This window comes from Cryptotermes secundus, unplaced genomic scaffold, assembly GCF_002891405.2.
Source record: "Cryptotermes secundus unplaced genomic scaffold, Csec_1.0 scaffold339, whole genome shotgun sequence".
In the NCBI taxonomy this organism is placed as follows: Eukaryota; Metazoa; Arthropoda; class Insecta; order Blattodea; family Kalotermitidae; genus Cryptotermes; species Cryptotermes secundus.
Window position 1 is genome coordinate 657271 of NW_019725004.1, and position 20678 is coordinate 677948.

At 39.0% G+C, this 20678-nt stretch overlaps 3 protein-coding genes across 6 annotated transcripts in view; 1 reads left to right on the forward strand and 2 right to left on the reverse strand.

The window, feature by feature from the left end:
• The window catches only part of LOC111863174 (eukaryotic translation initiation factor 5A), a 26832-nt gene extending 15721 nt beyond the window's left edge, over positions 1-11111 (reverse strand). The window contains exons 1-2 of one of the 3 annotated variants that reach the window (XM_023849230.2): positions 11026-11111; positions 345-475 (exon numbers count right to left, since the gene is read on the reverse strand). In XM_023849230.2, the coding sequence (XP_023704998.1) occupies positions 345-452 (108 nt within the window). In that variant the 5' untranslated portion in view covers positions 453-475; positions 11026-11111. The other 2 variants (XM_023849229.1, XM_023849231.2) reach the window with 2 other exon arrangements.
• LOC117282219 (general transcription factor II-I repeat domain-containing protein 2-like) lies at positions 4495-6443 on the reverse strand. The gene is made up of 2 exons (XM_033750949.1): positions 5516-6443; positions 4495-5386 (listed from the first exon to the last, which is right to left on the reverse strand). The coding sequence occupies exons 1-2, from the start codon at positions 6009-6011 to the stop codon at positions 5265-5267; spliced, it is 618 nt and encodes a 205-aa protein (XP_033606840.1). The 5' UTR covers positions 6012-6443; the 3' UTR covers positions 4495-5264.
• A 2804-nt stretch (positions 11112-13915) lies between the features above and the next one.
• LOC111863179 (nucleolar MIF4G domain-containing protein 1) overlaps positions 13916-20678 on the forward strand; it is a 19393-nt gene continuing 12630 nt past the window's right edge. Inside the window, exons 1-6 of one of the 2 annotated variants that reach the window (XM_023849239.2) lie at positions 13916-14051; positions 14233-14676; positions 15208-16049; positions 17715-17867; positions 18551-18713; positions 20037-20158. In XM_023849239.2, coding sequence (XP_023705007.1) covers positions 14259-14676; positions 15208-16049; positions 17715-17867; positions 18551-18713; positions 20037-20158 — 1698 coding nt within the window. In that variant the 5' untranslated portion in view covers positions 13916-14051; positions 14233-14258. The remainder of the gene's footprint in view (positions 14052-14232; positions 14677-15207; positions 16050-17714; positions 17868-18550; positions 18714-20036; positions 20159-20678) is intronic. The other variant, XM_023849240.2, reaches the window with a different exon arrangement.

A 20678-nucleotide genomic window follows, 5' to 3' on the forward strand; every position in this document is an offset into this window, starting at 1 on the left:
TCCGGCAGATGACGCAGGTGGGTAGACAGACATTCCATGCAGATGGTGGCCAAAAATTATATAAGTAGGACATTATTTTCTACCTTAAAAATGTATTTCAAATAACGTCCGCACGCGCGGACTTTGCGACACCACATGGCATCATTCGTACCGCTGCCTTTATATCTGCGACGACATACGGTGTCTTTTGTCGTTTAAAGGTTAAATTCACAGTTAATCCAAGACCAAAATAACAATGACATAGTGAATAGGGAAAAAAGGAGAAATACATTTCTCATTTATATGTTCTCTGGAAATTATTACAATTCTACTAAATAAAAATTGAGTGTTTATCATGAATTCACCTTGAGCATGACAAATCCATTTTTGCGAAGAGCAGAGCATTGCATGGGATACGTAACCGATGCACCAGAGTCTCCAGTCTCAAAATGGGTGTCCTCAATATCTGCCATGATGGTAATTTCTTAGAAGCTCTCTGCAAAAACAAATGAGGAACAATGTACATCTCTCCTAAAGTAAAGACAATTTTTATTAATTCCCTGTAGGAATTGAAAATGGCTGATTTCTTGCACCACAATTATCTAGGATCAAAATTCCAGATATGCAACTTAAATCTACTTGCTTCCCACAAAATCCACTAAACCACAGAATCACAGCAAACTTCATACATTACTATATTTGAGCAGATTTAAAAATGCAAGGTTAAATGTTATAAGATGACAGAAGTAATAACTAACTACAAGGAGCTGGGACTTTCTTGAGAAGCTGCTGGTTGTGCAGCTACTCAAGAACTTCCCAGCATTTTATGGAACCTGAAGGTTCATTATTGTGTTCACAAGAACCCTCCACTATTCTCTATCCCAAGCGAGATCAATTCAAGCCATACCATCCGTTCATGCTACAAGCCCTGCTCATCTCATCCTCCTTGACTCGATCATTCTAATTATACCTGGCAAGGAGCACAAGTTATGAAGCTCCACAGTGCAGCTGTCTCCAATCTCTCTTTGGTCCAACTATTCTCTTCAGCACCTTGTTCACAAACACCCTCAGTCTATGTTCCTTCCTTAATGTCAGAGACCAAGTTTCACACCCTTACAGAACCACAAGCAAAATTATAATTCTGTATATTCTAATTTTTATGTTTTTAGACAGCAGACAAGTAGACAAAAGGTTCTGGACTGAATTGTAGCAAGCATTACCAAAATTGCATATCCTAATTTCCTTCTCAATCAAATTTTTATTTCTTCCTCTCTTTCCCAAATATCTGAACTGTGCCACATTTTCAAAGGATCTGTTAGCTACATTTATGCTGATCTTGCCTTACAGTTTGGTGATGAAACAGCAAGATATGCTCAGTTTTCCTCTGCATTTACTTCTAGACCAACCTCCTTACTATTATAAATTACAGATTCTGTGTTTTTCTTTATGGTATCTATGTTCTCACACAGCAGATTCACATCATGAACATAGAAATATTCTTCATGCAATCCACTCTTCAAAGTAAGGCAATTTTTAATAACTCTGTAACTAAAAATGAACTTGTAATCAGTCTCCACACACTTGCATGTAACAACCGATAAAGAATATTTCTTGACCCCATTTTAGGCACGCTTAATACAATGGAATTTTTTGCAAGTGAAGACTCAGGCAAACTAGCCAGGCACCCCTTCCATCAGGTCAGTCCAACGCAGGTTCCTTTGATGACTGTGCTCTCTAGAAAACTCACTGTGTAAATAATATTCTGTAAGCTGGCTTTATTCCTGTTTTGGGGTAACTGACAACTTATCACAGTCCACACCTGAGCAATGATCTCTCCCAAATCAGAAAAGAACACTTAACAAAATATGCAATAAGGCATTCCGATCCAATTAGTCAATCCTGTAACCAACCGTGTACAAATTGAGAAACCTAGTCCCATGCTACTGCCATTTAATGCCGGAAACATAATTTGTATCACTTAAATATAGCACAAACACCACTACATTTGGAGTACAAGTGTGCACAATATGAACGCAGACTGTCAATTCATTGATAACACCTTGCATATTACTTGCAAGAACATCAAGCTGTTTATGTTAAATGTGCATTCAAAAGTGCCATGACTGCCATTACCACATTTTTCCAAAATGTCCTTCAAGGTTTATAAATCAAACAGTAAACAAAACCGTTTTACTGCATTTTCTTGAGCTATGCCATCTATGTAAAAAGGAAGGAAAAGCTATCCCTGTAACAGGCTGTGAAGGCCCACAGGGTTGAGACGTCGAGGCTCGAACATCTCTAGGCAATCGACTCACAGATTTCGTTAAGGTTGTCAGTCTTATGCGCCCACTGCCCTTTATACCCCCAGGAAGATTCCTGGTACTAATTTCTGTTAGAGGCTGAGGCGACCCCAGGGCCATAGTGTGGATGGAAGGATTAGGTAAATTGAAAAAAATCCACCACATAGTGACTTGAACCTGTGACCTCCCAGCTTGTAGCACAGTGCCCCACCCAACTACACTACCGCATACTGTACTCAATCACCTACAGAATTATGTAACTGGTAAAAGAATTAGAGTTAGATGGAATGATTTTATGAGAAACTGCATTTGACCATATGTTTATGATGTTATGACAACAATGGCTATTTTAAAATGTGTATGTATATAATAGTTTTCGATACCAACAAAAATATTAATGCTCTTTTTCACAATCAAAAAACAAGACTTCAATCCTATCCCAATAATTCTGATACCTTACATAGTCACAAAACTAAGACAACTTGAACAGATTACAGTAATATGCATAAAAAAATTCCAGCAATTCTAACTTCAGCTGTAATATATTAGACACCTTTCCTTTCCTGCAGGGTACTGAATGCCTATATGCAAATATGCACTATTACATCCAACCTTGGAACAGAATATTATTCTGCACAAAATCTCTTAAGTTTACACACAAACAAAACATAGCATTGTATAAAATTTTAGAGAAGCCATGAAATACCATCATTCGACATAATTTCCAGGACATGGCTAACAGTTCTATTGAAACATGTACGAAGTCTCATACATATTTTGAAATTTGTTATTGGACTCTGCTTCTGTCTCACCTGCTCATGAACAGATGACAGCCTTACACTCTTCTGCATCTTTATTTAACTAGATGCACCTTATCTAGCCATATAATAGAATGGTTTTCTTTTACCTTTTAAGATGAATTTTACTTAGGTATCTATGATGTAATAATATACTGTCACATGTTTGGGATCCACAAGAGTTATCACCATGGAAACGCTAGAACAGACCGCTGCATAAGAAGTAACAATAGCAGTATTGTAATTCTAAGTGAGCCATTACACAGAGATGAGTCTCCATGGTTATGACGAATACACGGAGTGTTCCCACAGAGACAATGAAATAACAGTGGGCTGTTGTGTAGGAATTGCAGAATCAACGAAGCAGTGTTTCCCCGGTGATAGACAACAGAAGGTTCACTGCGCAGCAACGGCCGCGGATATATAACAAGGCAATGCATTCGCCGAGACAGTCTTGGGATAGCCGCTGCTGAAGACAGTTGGAATTCAGCCATGGTCAGAGTTAGTTGGAATACAGCAGTCGCCAAAAGCAGTCTAGTATTGGCCGAGATATAGTGAAAGCAGTAATTGGATACTGCAAGTGGTGATAACTATAGTGTGTAAACACGTGTGTTCAATAAAGATGCGCTAAATCGAGACCCACCTAAAGTTATCTGTTGCATGACATACACAACACGTGACAATACGAGTACTGTATTACTTCGAATATAAGGCGCCCTCCAATTTAAGATGCATCCAATTTTAAAATGAAGGTTTTAGGAAAAATAAGAAAGGTGTATTTATTTCAGTGATTTGTGTAAAACATGACAATTAAAACAAAATATTTAGAACATGTTTAAAGTGAAAAGTAAAATTTCCAGTACACATACACTCCTTTCTATCTGTTTTATTTAATTTGAAGCTTGTCCAGTGAACCTTCAGTTGTACATTCATTTTCTGAAGATCCACCCTCACCACTCTGTTCACTGTCGTCCCAAAAAATGCCATCTTGAGTTCCATCTTCCACATTAGACAAACAGCACTTTAAAAACGATTTTGGAATAATAATGATTGGCACTTCTTACCAAGCTTTTTACTGCCACTTGTTTTTCCCCTTTGAAATCTATGGCATAATTGTGAGGCACGTCCAAAAAACTGCAGTTCCGCCTGCATTGCTGATTTGGAAAGAGTATGTATTCCTTTGGTGTAATCCAGGGGTCGGCAAAGATTTTTCGTAAAGGGCCAAATATAAAATACATTACACTCTGAGGGCCAAGGGGCAAACTCGAGGATCTTTAAAGGTCGGTACAGTTAAAATAACAGGTTAAAAAACAAGTTTTCACAAATTTACTGCTGAAAATGTAACATAATAAAAATACAAAAGGAACTACAATCATTGTTTGAAACACAGCTTTAGGCTACTAATGGGATGAATGAAATTTTTTTTTTTAGATAACATTTCTTCAAATTGGGGGTCAAAGTTAGTACTCCCTATCATCATAATTGATTGCAAATGTTCGTCTGTTAATGCTGACCTGTATTGAGATTTTACATATTTCATCTTTGAAAATGTCTTTTCACACAGGTAGGTACTACCAAATACAGAGATCAAACCTCGAGCATATGATCTTAATTCACCATATTCATCACTTGGAAGACACTTATAGAATTCTGTTAGATTGTTCTCTTGGAATTTGCCTTTTAGCATGTTATCACACTGCAGATTAATCACTTCCAATTGAAGGTTAGGTGGAAGTTCCTCAATTGTACAGTTAAATGGATTTTCAAATCTGGAAATGTCTTCTGCACTTGCATCAAGATCCGAAAAACGTTGCTGGAACTGTTTTTTGAGCTCAGAAAATATATCACCTGCAAATTCGTGCGGGAATGGGGAATCCACTTCTTCTTTTAATGTTTGACAGCATGGGAAATGCACGAAACAGCTTGCCATGATTTGTGACTCAATCAAAGCCAGTTGTCGTCGAAATGATTTTACCGCAGTATAAGTTTCACATATTAGCACTGTTTTGCCTTGTAGCTTCAAGTTGAATCCATTAAGAAATCCCATGATATCAGCAGCAAAAGCTAATTTCCAAAGCCATTCAGTGTTCGATAATAGTGGTTGAGGGCGTTTTTTCTCATTGAGAAAAATTTCAATCTCTGCTCTGAGTTCAAAAAATCTTAATAAAACTTTACCACTGCTGAGCCATCAAACTGCTGTGTGGTAGGGTAAGTCAGGATATTCGGCTTCCACTTCTGACAGAAAATCACGGAACTGACGATGGTTCAGCCCACGAGAACGAATGAAGTTCACCGTTGACACGACTGGTTCTAAAACACACGACAGATTAAGATATTTGCCACAAAGTACATGCTGGTGAATGATACAATGAATAACCATAGGCCTTGTACACCTTGCATTTTCACAAGCTGTGTAAATGCTTCCAACTAAGCCTTTACCTGTTCCAGACATATTTTTACCACCATCAGTTGTCACACATTTTAGCTGATTCCACTTCAGATTGTACTTCGTTAACATTTCAACTTCCTTGAAAATGTCTTCGCCTGTAGTTGTTCTATGCAGACTATTCATAGAAGCTAATTCTTCAGTCACTTCAAAGTCAGCATTGACTCCTCGAATAAACAGCAGCAATTGAGCAGTATCTGTAATGTCTGTTGACTCATCAAGAGCTAAGGAAAACCACTCGAAATCATCTGCCTTGTTAATTAATTGGTTAGTGATGTTGCTACCAATGTCCTCAACTCTTCGGGCAACTGTTCTCGCGGAAAGGCTGATATTATTAAATAAATCCATTTTCTCTGGACACATTTCTTCAACTGCTACAATCAAACATGATTTAATTAACTCACCATTAGTAAAGGGGTTTCCTTCCTTGGCTACCAAATGAGCTACTTGTAGACTTACTTTACTTGCAGCCTTATTTTCAGTTTTCATTTTCGTGAAGAAACTGCGTTGTAATGAAATACTCCGTTTCAAAGTTTATAATTTTTGTGATCGTTCCTTCCGTGAGTTGGGAATACTGTGCCGAATGCTTAGTCTGGTAATGCCGACGTATATTGTACTCTTTTAGTACAGCTATAGTATCACTGCACAATAAACACAATGCTTTGCCATCTAATTCAGTAACAAAATAATTCTCACTCCACTCTGCCTTAAAAGCATGGCATTCCAAGTCCACTTGTCTCTTCTTCTGTCGTTTCAACAGCGACATGATGGATATCCACTGGTATTAAAACGACACAGAACAGCGATACACGTGGCATTCGTAACACTGCATGACATCACATCTGGGGCCACGAAGGAACGTGGGAATGGGAAGCTATAGAAGCGCCACACACGGCAATTCTCGCAACTCCTCAACTCAAGGTCGGCCGTTGGAGTGCGTAATCATCCATAGACAATATGTTCGAAAAAACATAGGTTTCTTCCTATGGGCGGATAGAAGTGACAAGAAGATGAGGAAGAAGACGTAAGAAGTTACTGGATGACCTTGGGGACAGAAGAGGATACTGTCATCTGAAGGAGAAAGCTCTAGATCGCATTAAGTGGATGAATTGTTTTGGAAGAGACTGTGGACCTGTCGTCTTGACAGATTACTGATGATGATTATAATAATTATCTTGTTTCATGAAATATTATCCCACTTTGACATTTTTAAGAGTTTGGAAATGTAAAATATATTCTTAGCGCACGGGCCGCAGAAAAAGCGGCGGCAGGCTGGAGTTGGCCCGCGGGCCGTAGTTTGCCGACCCCTGGTGTAATCCAATAACAAAACACTGAAATTTGATCAGTTTAGTTTTGAATTCCAAAGGAAGTTTCTGACTAAGTTTTGTCCATCATAATGATAAGTTTTCTCTCTTTATAAACTTTTCACACCATCTACAACTAGCCTTGAAAGGTATATTACTGTTTCTAGCACATTCCTCTACTTTTGACATTAAGGCTGCCCTAGTTCACAGGATGTCCCTTATTCTGTAAATATTTGAAATACTCTAAAACGGAGGCATCTCATTCCTCATTTTCCTTGGTCCAGAGTTCTATTTTTCAGAGATGAAAACGGTTTTGCTTTATATTTTGCCAATGACATACACATGCCTCACTTACTGTATACTTTCTGCCAAATACACAATTACATAACTTTTCTGAGCATAGAATAACTATTCTTTTGAATGTGGCATCATAAGTAAAACACTTTTCCATGGGTAAAAACTGAACACACCTTAACAATTAGAATGTTAGGCAATGAATAAACTGAAAGTTGGGGTTGATTCACAGTTGACACTTTGTGGACCCGCGATTTAAATATTTAAATCACCCTGGGGACCAGCATTTTCTTCGCAAACTGGTGAATAGTGCCTTAACATGCACTTCATTTTTTTAATGGAGGAAAATGAGAAATGTTTTACATTCAAAGTAATACGGTACATGGAAGGCAATTTAAAACAAAACAAACTCCCACATACATAAATAAAATTGATCACAAATCAGACCATGTTTAGTTCAAAGATATACCAAGAAAACCTATAAAAACCATGACCAATACACTGGGTAATCTACCAAGGTAATTTTTTGGATGGCTGTGATGCCCAGTATATCAGCTGACTACACTGCTGTCAGATATTGACATCATTAAAAAAACACAAATATGAACTTCCAAACCTGGATAAAGATGCAGACATCAGGTTCCTGCACACTCAAAGACCCCTGTACGTTGCAAAGGAACAAAGAAAGTGCCCTTCTGCCATGAGGGTACTCTAAGTTCAATTTCCAAAGTACAAACTCCAAACATCAAAATCATGTCTCTGCGAATGGGTAGCTGTGATGAATTATTATAATTCAACCAGGGCAAATGTCAGACTTACTCTGCGAGACCTTCAAGCACTGACAAACCATAACATAGAGCACGCCAGTAACTCTAGACTCGTAATCTTGGATATCTTAGTAAGGAACATATAGAGTATAGCCCAGAGCTTGAGGTGGAATGAAAATAGAACCAGGATGCCATCCCGCCGCATCCCGCCCCACCTCAAGCCCTGGGTATTGTACATTGCATTTACTGCCAAAGAAGTAACGGGATGCTTTTAAGCCATTTAGAAAAGAACCAGGATGCCATCCCGCCCCACCTCAAGCCCTGGTATAGCCACCTTGCAGCTATCATTAAAGTACATACTGTTACTCTGCAGAATAAAAAATATGCAATGCATAACCACATTCACAAAAATTCACATGCAATTTGTTCACAAAGGCTGATTAAAAATTGGGTTAGAAATTTGTAGAACCAAAGGCCAATGAACAGGGAAAAGGTATGAACTGCACAATGAACTTCACATTCTGCATTCTTCTTTACCCTTTTACTGCCACATTGGGCAAAGTTCTCTTATACATCAAATATTAATGTTGTACATCGAACATTATCCTAGTGTGGTTAAATTAAGAATGAGCTGGGTAAGGTATGTAGTACAAACGAGTAACAAATATATACAAAATTCAGTTGTGAAACATGAGAAGAGCCTCTTCAGAAACTCAGATGTATGCTTAAGTCTAAAATTACTTACTGATACCATTTCAACTGCAGAAGTCAATGTCAAATGGGACAGTAATCAAGTAAACAACACTGGAATTTAGGTGTCACAGCCTATTTCAAGGCAAAATACCAACATTCACTCAAAGAGACAAGAAAACCACAGAACTTAAAACTAACCACAACCTGCCCAAGACTGAAACCAGGAATCTCCTGAATACAAGACTAGAACAAGAGTGTCGCATCAGACTATTTGATGCCTGTTGACAGAAGGGTAGATAACATTAAGATGGCCCACAGAGAAATAGGCAGCTTAGGGTATCTGCCTTCAGTGGGCCTCCATGATGATGGTAATGAGCTTCTAAATTCAGAATAATGAATTCTTTAATCAGCTGCTGAGGGAAGACACTGTAAATGTTCACTGTGCTCCAGTGGTACATGTGATCAGGCTATAGAATTCGGCCCTTACAGAAATTTGGGATAAATGTAATTTCTTTAAACAGAAAATGCAAAACAAAAAATGAAGTGGAAATCATTTCTTTGGGGGGGGGGGATGATTCAGACCCAATGTGTATATGTGCCAGCAACATAACATAACAACAACAGCTTACTGTCTGCTTGCCTATGTCCATGAGTCAGTGAATATGGGGATGGCTAGTAGCATGGTTGCTATTCCCATCTTATTATGGACCGTGCAGTGCATTACTCCATACAATGTACTAAATGGGGTAATCAAAGTTCTGAGTTTAAGTTTATTGCTATGTATCAAACATGTGAAAAAAAAAAATGCTTTATTAAAACTGCAAGGCAAAGCAAAAAGAACACATTCTCAAGAAAACATCCTTTCTGTAACACAGGTGCATGCCACAGCTGCAAAGGACCCTGGAACCAAACCATGCTTATTACAAGTCATTCCACCCATGCACTGAACCCACTGACAAAATTTGACATTAACAGCCCGTAAAGAGGATTCTCACAGTCCATTTCTCTCAGTAATAGGGTGATATGCTAAAACCACCCTGTAACTATTAGCGCAGACCCTGGCACTGTTTATACCGGGGGGGGGGGCCAATACTGCCAAATAAAACCGAAGAGCAGATACTGTTTCACATATTTCTAATCCTTGCACAGAAGAAAAAAATTATAAAAGGCCCCTCAAATGACAATGCAGGAAATACTGAGCCAGCAATCAGAACTAGAATTCAGACTACCCAGAAACCATGCAACAGACCTCTAATAGGGGGCAGGCATATCCCTCCACAAGAACTTATGCATGGGAATACTAAAATCCCCATCAGATAACAATGCATTGAAATACCAAAGTGGCAATCAGAACAGGTAGTCTGGAGTAGTCAAAAACAACACACCTACACCTCACAATACTGGCAGTACATATACTAAAATTTTGAGTGGCCTCATTAATTTACTGGTCTTAAATACTCTAGCACTTAGCCTCAAATGGCTATATTATTATTATTATTATTAAGACAACATGGTAACCTATACTAATATCCATTCACAGACTTAATCCAGCTATCATGTGCAGTACACACACCAGAATGGTAGGGAATTATTAAAACAAACAGATGCCCTAAATAACTTTATAATAAACCTCTTAGTGACTACTGGCACATTTTAAGTGTCTGTTATAAAAGACTCGTGCCTGTCACAGATTCTACAAATGACCATGTTACCATAAAAATTTCTAAGTTCTTTGACCTCCAACCCACCCAAATTAAAGCATCATACATTAACTTGCATTCGATCAATTATACAATATAAAATTCATTACTCATCACAAATGTTTAAATACCACTCAAAAGTTTATACAAATCACTCTCATCACACCTATTAATATGAATTAACACATGGTATCTCGCAACCCTAAGCTAATATGTGCCATAAATTTGTTTACATTTAAAACTCCCAGTTGTAGCATTACTACATTACACCATGCAGACTTAGAAGTTACTGTCCGTTCACACCAATGTTAACTCTTGAAAGATAAAATACCCATGCCGAATTACTCTAAAATAGACAAATAATGTTGCAAGAATGCACACAAGCATACGTACACACTAAAATATCATGAGACCCTCTAACACCCATACCTACACTGAACAGCTCTTTAACATTAACACACAACACAAAAACCTCACACCACTACTATAACTTCTTAACAAATACAGAAATTTCATGAAAGCAAACCCAACATGGCGGGAAAGAACGTTTCTAGCTTAACGTGCAATGTCAAGTAAACCTACCGGTGGCTTTCGCGTAAAGTCAATTCTATACACTAATGAGGTGAGTACCGTCGACTACGGAGAGCTTCAACAGTTACCACGTGACAAAATGTTCAAAAACCTCTGATAAAACCACTAATATTCCACAATTTAATAAAATAAGAAGCTTTTTTCCAATACTCACATGTGACAAAAATGGGTACTACGAATAGAAGATCGTGGGCGCATGCGTACCACGTTACCGGTTCAATTACCTCCTAGAGGGGTTGAAGCAATGCATCTACATGAGTCCGTTTCACATGAACACATTACATGGCGTGTATTAGGCTTGAAAGTAGGAAAGGGTGCTTACATATTGTTGACATAAATACGAGTAATTTACAAAATCTTCAAAAGCACAAAATAATCTGCACAGAAAAAAACACGCAAGAAGTAAAGTAAATAAACATACAAATATAAGAGTAATAACAGACGACAAGAGGCGTATGTAGCAGAACAGCACTCGATATCCAAATTCGGAGACTCTATATAAAACTCTGTGGTTTTAGTCCGCAAGCGAACTATACCGACCGAGCGACCGCCGCTTGTCGGCGAGTACCAACTTTAGCGCAACGAATCCCCATGGCCGTTAATTTCGGTTTTCCAGACCGGAGCTGCTATTTCCTTGAAATAGCTCCTCAATTATCATCATGTGGCTGAGTGGACAGCGTTCCAGACACATTACTTCTCAGAAAAAAATCAGGTAGCACCGGGAATCAAACCCGGAGCTCTGGATCTGTAACCAGGAACTCTAACCAGTAGACCGCAGAGGCTTTTCGTACATAGCTATTACCTAAAAAAATTATATTTAAACGTCTTCTTCGTTTTGATTTCGTTCATGAAACAATATACATATCGAGAACATAAAAGAAGTATTTCTCTTTCAAATTTACCAATTTTTTTTATTGCTGGTGGGATGGAACTAAGTCCCTTGTACTGCGGTCACTTCTGGCCTATTGTACAAGCCCCAGATGATAGGTGAGAGTGATCGTGGAGCAAGTGGTGGAATGAAGATTGGCAGGGGAAACCCAAGTACTCGGCGAAAACCTGCCCCAGCGCCACTTTGTCCACCACAAATCCCACTTGACCAGACCCGGGATCGAACCCGGGTCGCCACGGTGGGAAGCCAGCGACTAATCGCTTGAGCTATGGCTCGGCCCTATTTACTAGTTTACTACTGGTGTTATATCGTTACAGGCGATCACGGTGGCCACGCAGTCGAAGATGCGAATTGTCTTCGCTCGCTCTAACATTGGGGTCGTGGTTTCAAATTCGACTCGAGGCATGTATGTTAGTTTCGTTTATTCTGTGTTTATGTTGTTGTCCTGTGCAAGTAGCGGCCTTGCGGCGGGCTGATCCCCACCCAAGGAATCCTGCCGAGTATCTGTATGATTAAGAAACTGTAAAACAGAGGCCAAGGTTCATAATGGACTGTAACACCCACAGATTATTTAGTAACTAACTAACTAATTTCATGGAACTGAGTACTTCTTGAGAAGCCGACAGTTGTGCAGCTACTCAGGTACTTCCCAGCATTTTATGGAACACGAAGGTTCATTACCATGTTCACAAGAGGCTTCCACTGGTCACTCTCCTGAGCCAGAACAATCCAATCCATACCATTCCACCCTATCTGCCTAAGATCCATTTTAATATTGTCCACTCACCTATGTCTTGGTCTTCCTAGCGGTCTCTTTCCTTCCGGCTTTCTCGCCAATATCCTGTATGCATTCCTCTTCGCCCATATTCGTGCTGCATGCCCTGCCCATCTCATCCTCTTTGTCTTGCTCATTCTAATTGTGCTTGGCGAAGAGTACAAGTTATGAAGCTCCTCATTAAGCAGTTTTCTCCAACCTCCTGTCTCTTCATCTCTCTTCGGTAATGTCAGAGAACAAGTTTCACACCCATACAGAACCAAAGGAAAAATTATAGTATTGTATATTCTAATGGTTATGTTTCTAGTCTACTCTATACAAAATTATTACCTTCCAACTACCAAATATTACGTCCATTTTCTTTAGCTTAGGTCATTTATCCAAATAATCAGTCCAGGTCCAAGGCCTTGTATGATGTGTCGTAACAATCTTATTTTTTTTTACGGTGAGGAGTTCTTAGCCCCACGCCCAACCCCCAGGTTGGAGGGCCATCCCTTCTCGGCTGGCCACGACTGCTTATTCAATATATTCACAGCTGTTCTTCATATATGGAGGCCGTCTCCTCCAAACCACCCTGTGGACAAGCCATGCTGTAATGACAAGGGGCCGACCTAACATCGACAGATCACTATTATTATTATCGTTATACGAATCAGAACACCTCAGTCAGTAACTTGCAACAGGTGCTTGCCGATATGCCTAAGGCTGAAAATATCACTGCATATAAATATTGTTACATCCTAGCAATTGATGTGTTTTCAAAGTCGTTCTCTTTTGGATTCACAATTCTGGCTTTCAGCAGGCATGTCACAATATATTTGGCCATTGGCGGATGCAACTTGCATTCTAGGGTCAGACGTTGGTATGACATAAAGGGGTTTTTTCTTTCAGAAAATCCACATTTTTCTTCTTATATTCTACTATATTACACGTCCACAAGAATGTGTACATTGATATTTTATGAAAGTAAAGTGACATTAGACGACAGAATTAATTAAATAAGCATAACACCATGAAGACATGTGAAGGCCTGAAAGTATAACTGCCCCATTCTTGATCTCGGCACTAAACGGAGGTGAATGATCAGCTTCACACACCGGCTGCGTGATTCCCGGGGAGAAGGTAAAGGGATATTAGTATTCAAAATTTCAAGATGACTTCCTAAATAACCGCCAGTATATTCCGTCATGAAATAGCAACGCTAAAAACTGGCCTGCACATAGGGGCTGCTACTGAAACCAATCTCGCGCTCACGAGCTCACGAGGGAATACAGTGTAAGCAATGTAGTGCATCCTTTCTTAATGATCCGTGGTGCCGCCTACTAGAGCATCCTTTTTTAATGATCCGTGGTGCCGCCTACCCACTACCGTGTACTTATGCCCGACCGTACGGTTATACTGGTCGTTACCTTGGCTAACTGTGGATTAAACACTGTTCAACCGATTCGACCGGATTCGACTGATCGTATGAAAATCGCGTGTTGTTGTTGGCATGGTGGCACATGTGAGCGTTAAGGTTATGTTTCGTTAAATTTTAGGGTTGAAGTTATTTAGTAGGAAATATTATACATTTATAAGATTTGGATGTTCTTGAGAACTACGTACAATATTTTTTTTTTACTAAGTATATATAGAGATGTGAGAAATGTGATAAACACAAGGTTATGCCTAAAGTTAAACATTACGTACCATTTCAGGAATCAGACTGAATGAGAGGAAAGCAATGGGACGTCATATAAGGCAGAAGAGGAATGAAACGGAAGGTAAAATCCATAAATCACGAAAGGAATTGAGGAAAGAGCAAAGGAGACTTAAGAAAGCAAAAAGGAACGAATTCTTTCAAAGAAAGAAAAGTAAATTAAAGAGAAATACAAATGGAAATACAGACCACGAAGAGCAAATTTCTAACAATATGGATATATTAGTCAGCAAGGAACAGGAGAAGCAGATTCGTAAAAAATATAGTGAAAGAGAAAGAAATCAGAAATTGCAGATGGACATGAAGAATCAGCGCATCAAGCAGCTAAAGAAAGCAAACCAACAGGAAGACAAAGTAATTAAGAAGCTGGAAAAACAGCTTAAGTTACATAAAAGGAAGCAGAAATCAGTTCCAAAATCCTTCACTACAGATGGGTTGGACTGTATCCTTCTACAAAAATGTCTATACATTATTTTCATATTGAAACCATCATTCTAGTTACCCTCTCCTGAGGTACTATCACTTTATATATATATATATATATATTAGTCATGATATCACTTTATTTTAGTAGCTAGTATTAGTAATGCTGTAAGTCTGCTGGTATTTTATGATGATGCTGTGTAATAGTGTGTACACGTATAATAATTTTGCAGTATGTATCATAACAGATATAACGGTGAAGATTTTTGTCTTCTGGGATATTACACTGTGTAGTGTGCTGAAAAATCAACCAACTTTTCAGAACAACATGTCACATCCATTTTCAGTGTTGAAGTGAAGGATGGTGGTGTCTTTCTGGACTTACTCTTGAACTGCGAAGATGGATGTGACATGTTTGTTCAAAGGTTGGTTGACTTTCAAGGGAATACACAGCATTATATCCCAGAAGAGAGACCACAGCTCTGAAAATGTCAGATGCCATACAGATATAACAGTGTTTCAAGTTTCTTTTTTCCTTAGCACTGTTCAGATTTGTTGGAAGTATGTGAACAAAAGAATATGGAGCATGGAACGATGATGGACCTAACATTACATGATTCCAGTTCACAATTTGAGGAAGATTTAGCTTTGATCACAGGCAACAGTCAAACAAGCAGTACTGCGAGACAGCATGACATCAATATAAACAGCAGTGATGATGATGATGATGATACTTTAAGTGAAATACATAAGTTTACATCAAATAAAGTTACAGGTAGTGATAATGAGATAGTGGCCAGTGTAGAAGAGTTTGGGGAAACAGTCAGTTATGATAACAGTGACAGTGTTGGATCTGATATGGAGGTTTATTCAGATTCTGAAAGAACAGTCAGCAAACAGATTCTAAATGGAAACAAAAAGGAAGTAAATAATTATAATCATGTCTTAAACTATGATGAATCTCATGACATAATAGAGAATGCTGCTTCAAAGAAAAGGGGCCTGAAAAGGAAGAGAAGCAAACCGGAAGATTGTTCAGTTTCTAACACTGAAGGAAGCACACAGAGTAAAAGATTACTTGTATATGAAAGGGAACAGCAGGAATGTAAATTAACTGACCAGAGAAAGTGTGGTAAGCTTGAAGAAAATTATGACAGTGACAATGAAAGTGAAAATGTTAATTCAGTGGAAACTCTAAGAATGAAAACAAAAGAACAAAACCATGATGTAGTGAGTATAACATCTGATGAAGCAGTAGCTTGTAATGTTGTTGGTTCTGTCTGTGAAGAAGATGCAGGAGATATAGTGGGGAAGAAGGATTGGAAGGAGGTTGAAGAGTACTGGGAAGATATCTATGGCAGAACTCGTGACAAGCAAGGCAGGGTGATTAAGGTGAGAATTTATTAGTAGCAAATGCTAAATAAAAGTGATTACAGTTCGATTCCCTCCATGGTACCCATTTCTGCTCAAGACTAGTATGTCAGTGTTTCCAGTTTCTCAACTACAGTAATTAAGCGGCTGGAGTTAGTAAAGTCAAAAAATTAATGTAACTCAATCCACCCGAACATAACATCATCAGTGATATATATTAAAAAGGTAAAGCTATCCCTGTAAGAGGCCATGAAGGCCCATAGGGTTGAGATGTTGAGGGCCCCACATTTTTTCTAGGCAGTCGGCTCACAGATGGTGGCAGGTTTGTCAGACTTACGCGCCAGCCGCTCTTTACCCCCCAGGAAGATTCCTGGTACTGATTTGCATTAGAGGCTGAGCCAACCCTAGAGCCCTAATGCAGATGGATGGATTGAGTCAATTGAAAATATCCACCTCATCGGGACTCAAACCTGTGACCTTCCAGCTTGTAGTATAGTGCCTCAGCAAACTAAGCTACTGCGTGCCCCGGTGATACGTACCCTTTCTATTTCTCATGATCCTTAGCAGGAGCACTTATTTGTGATTTGAATCTGGCATAACATTTATGCAGTGAAGGTTATGATCTTGCGGGATGTGACACCATGTATTTCTGTAGACAGATACCACTGTTTTGGAGGAACATGATGCCTCCATCACTGGAATAAAAGGGTCAGATCTTTGAGTACTATCTTAATTCTTCATGTGAAAGTGCCATGCTGCAGGGCCCAAACTTGTATCTGCACTTTAACCAGATTCTTCATATATTTGGCTAAGGAAAGCTATGTGAAACAGTATCATTAACTGTATTATTCACACTGAAGATGTGCAAAAGGAGTACAATTAATGGATGCTGTTTTAATTTATGCTTCCTCAAATGAGGACATACACTTCACACCATGGTCATTTGGATATTTTCCCTCACACTGCTGGCCTTATTATTAAGTCCATGGAAATGCACAATAGACCATCATTGATTCAAGGGAGATCAGACACACACCCCTGTTCTATTCAAAGCTATGCAACAATTTCTAAGCTGCAGGCCCATAGCATTGCCATGTACTGTATACAGATATTTAAAAATTCAGTGATGGGCAACAGGATGCCATGATACAATGTTATAATCTTTCTTAATTTTCCTTTTGCATCTTGTACATGAATATAAATCATTTGTAATGTGTTCAGACAGACTAATCTACTCAGCACTGGTATCCGTTAACTTGTGTGGTGAGTTGGTCAGCATATTTCTAGGGCAGTGCCAGCCCATTTTTCTTTCTAAACTGAAAAACAGAAGAGCCGGTGTAGAAAACCGAAATTAACAGCTGTGGGGATTTGTTGTGCTGACCACACAACACCCTCTATCCACTAAAAGTTGGCACTAACTTTGCTGACAAGTGGCGGTTGCTTGGTTAGTATAGTTCACTTGTGGATTAAAGCCACGGAGTTTAATTTTTGTTTATAAGAGAAGAGACCTCTGTGCCCAGTATATCAAACAGAAAATGGGTCTCTAAGCACTGGTCAGATCATATCATGGCAGTTCTATCAGAACCAACCTCATTGACTAATCAGTTCTTTAGAGGGAAAGGTTAAGTGCATAAGATTACTGATGCACTTATTTCATGTTCTTTATTGATTAATTTCTGTATTTAGGCAAATACTGAGAAGTATGTTCCACCATATGTCAGGGGCAGTACTCTGAGTGAAGATCCAAAGAAACAGGAACATATAAAGCGGCTGCAGAGACAAATGAAAGGCTTATTGAATCGCTTGGCTGAGAACAATATGAATAGCATTGCCTTGCAGGTAGGACATATATATGCTCATTCAGCATGTGGCCAATGACAAGCATGAATGGTATATCTTTGGCATGTCATAAACTTCTGGAGAGAGATGAAATATGAACTGGAAGGGGTTTAAGAATTGTGTGGCAACTAATTTTCCAGGTGGAATTTGAAGTTCTGGTAGATCTCGCTCAGTCATTTGTGGCACAGAGGATATGGCAAAGCACACATGAGAGATTAATTAAGTCATACCAGTCTGTTTTTAATTCATATAATTAGCCATTGCCTTAAATTTGGTATTCATCTGTTTAAGATAGACAGTACAAGTCACCTTTTTGTGGTGACCAGAATATTTGTGTGGCTGTCAGATTCTCAAAAGAATTATGACCCTAGACTGTTGGAATGATTTATACATAATTTGGGGTTAGATCCATATTCATCAATTAAAAACAAGTGTTACAGTCACAAATAAAGAGGCTAGCTAGGTTTCCAGTGGTAACACTGCACTGTGGTATGCTGAATTGCCAATGTTTCAACCTGAAGGAAAAATTAGTAAAGAGGTACCTAGCAGTAATATTTAGAGAGCTAGTGTGAAGCGCCATGGTTGATGTGTGGCCACTAGGAAAGCACAGAAGTCAGGTGTCTTTTGTGATGTACTTTAACAAAATAAACATGAAATCTTGACGTATGAAACCATTTTTACAGATAGAAGAGTTGTACATGTCTCACAGTCGCAACAGTGTGAACGAATCATTGACAGACCTGCTGTTTGAGTCACTGGTGGCTGAAGTCAGTACCCCAGAACGTCTCATCATGGAGCATGCCATGCTAGTAGCCATACTGCATGCTAATGTTGGTACTGAAGTGGGTCAGTGTTTGTTGCTACAACACATTTATATTTCAAATACTTGTACATTTGGTTGCATGCTGGTGATGGCCAATATCAGATGAACCTCACCACATGCATGTATATGATGACATTAATAGAGTATGTGAAAATGTAAAACAAAAAGAAATATGCAGAAGTTCTTATATAGACTACCAGAGAAATTAACCTAGTAGAAGATATAAAAAAATAATAAAATATGTGCATATCACAAAACCATAATCAAGCATGTTGCCTGAAGTGGTAGTTTTTCTGACTTGCATGAAGGAGGTCCCCAGTTCAAATCTTTACCAGGACATTGACAGAGATTAAGTAATTGGGGTGTGAAATAAGTTACTTAATGCTGAACTTCTTGACTTATACAGGATGCCATGGTAGTTGTGTTAGCACTGGAAAACCTAAAGAGAAGAGACCACTTCACAGATCTATGCATATATGGAAGGATAATGGATAAGGTGTTAAAGAAATGATATGAGGGTGTGGGCTGGATTCATGTGGCTCAGGGTACAGACGCTGGAAGGCTTGTGAACATAGTAATGAACCTATAGGTTCCATGAAAGGCAGGGAATTTCCTGACTAGATGAGCTGCTGTTAGCTTCTCAAGATGGTCTCTGCTCCATGGAATTATTTATGGCAATGAAGTTATGTTGGGCATTTAATTTGTATGGGGAAAACAGGAAATGCATACAGAATTTTGGTGGTATAACAGCTTTGAAAGCCGAGGACAATATTAAAACGAATGTTTGGGTTTCAGAATAAATTAAATTATCCTAAAGTAATGTCCAGTGACTTGGAATTAGTGGTGTTGAACTCTTATGCTCTCTTACCAGAGTTGTTTAGTCAGCCACTGCTAGTTCCATGCACATTCTTTAAAAAAAAAAAAAAAAAGGAAAAGTTGTCCCTGTCATTAACTAATAGCACAAAGCCATGAAGGCATATGGGGGAGTGGATGTATCCATATTTTCTTGACCTTGGCACTAACTGGTCAGCTTCACGCCCCTGCTACTTTACCTCCAAGGAAAGAGCCTCTGGTACCTATTGGATAGGAGGCTGGGTGTGCCCCAGAGCCAGTCTGGATGCTACAGAGAAGAGAAAATTCTTGACCCTACCAGGACCCAAACTCTGAGTCCTTGGTCGTCCAGTCCATAGTCAGTCACTATACTGGCTCCTCCATGCACATTCTTAGCAATTCATTATTCTCAATCATCCTGTTGCATTATGTACATACATCATGCAACTGAAAAGGCACTGTTAAATAAACCATCAACAAATGGAACAGTATTTAATACTTATTTTTCTTTCCAGGAGCTCACATACTACAAGTATTTGTTAAGAAGTTCCATGAGCATCATCAACTGGAACACGAAGTGGAAAACAAACAGCTGGACAACATACTTTTAATTTTGTCCCACCTGTACAACTTTAAGGTACAATGTCATAATAATGTAACGTGTTTACGTTACTGAAGCCGCCGTAGAGATGGTTAATTGGTTTATTTAACAATCTACAAATATCGGCTACAATTAATGATCACAATATTATGGGTTTCCACACTTTACAAACCCTACAACAAAATCTCTTAACACAATCTTCACTTGTCTTCACGTACTGATAACGCGGGAGCTATACGAGTCTCCCTGAAATACACACTCCGAGTACTACAGCAATCACTATGTCTGGAAAGCACACAATAAGTCTTCCGCTCGCTGACTTCTTAGTTATCGCACACTCGCAGGCTGCTATGTTTCAACTGATCATCACACTGCTGTGGAGTCTGCTTATATAGCCTTGCGCTGTTGCTAGTGTGACGTGGCGTATAGCATAGGACGCTGTTGCTAGCGTGACGTCACCGCTGTTGATTAGCATTGCGTAGTTGCCAGGTTACGGGGCTCGGCTATCTTCGGCTCCGCTCGGCTCTCTTCGGCTCCGCTCGTGACGTCACCGCGC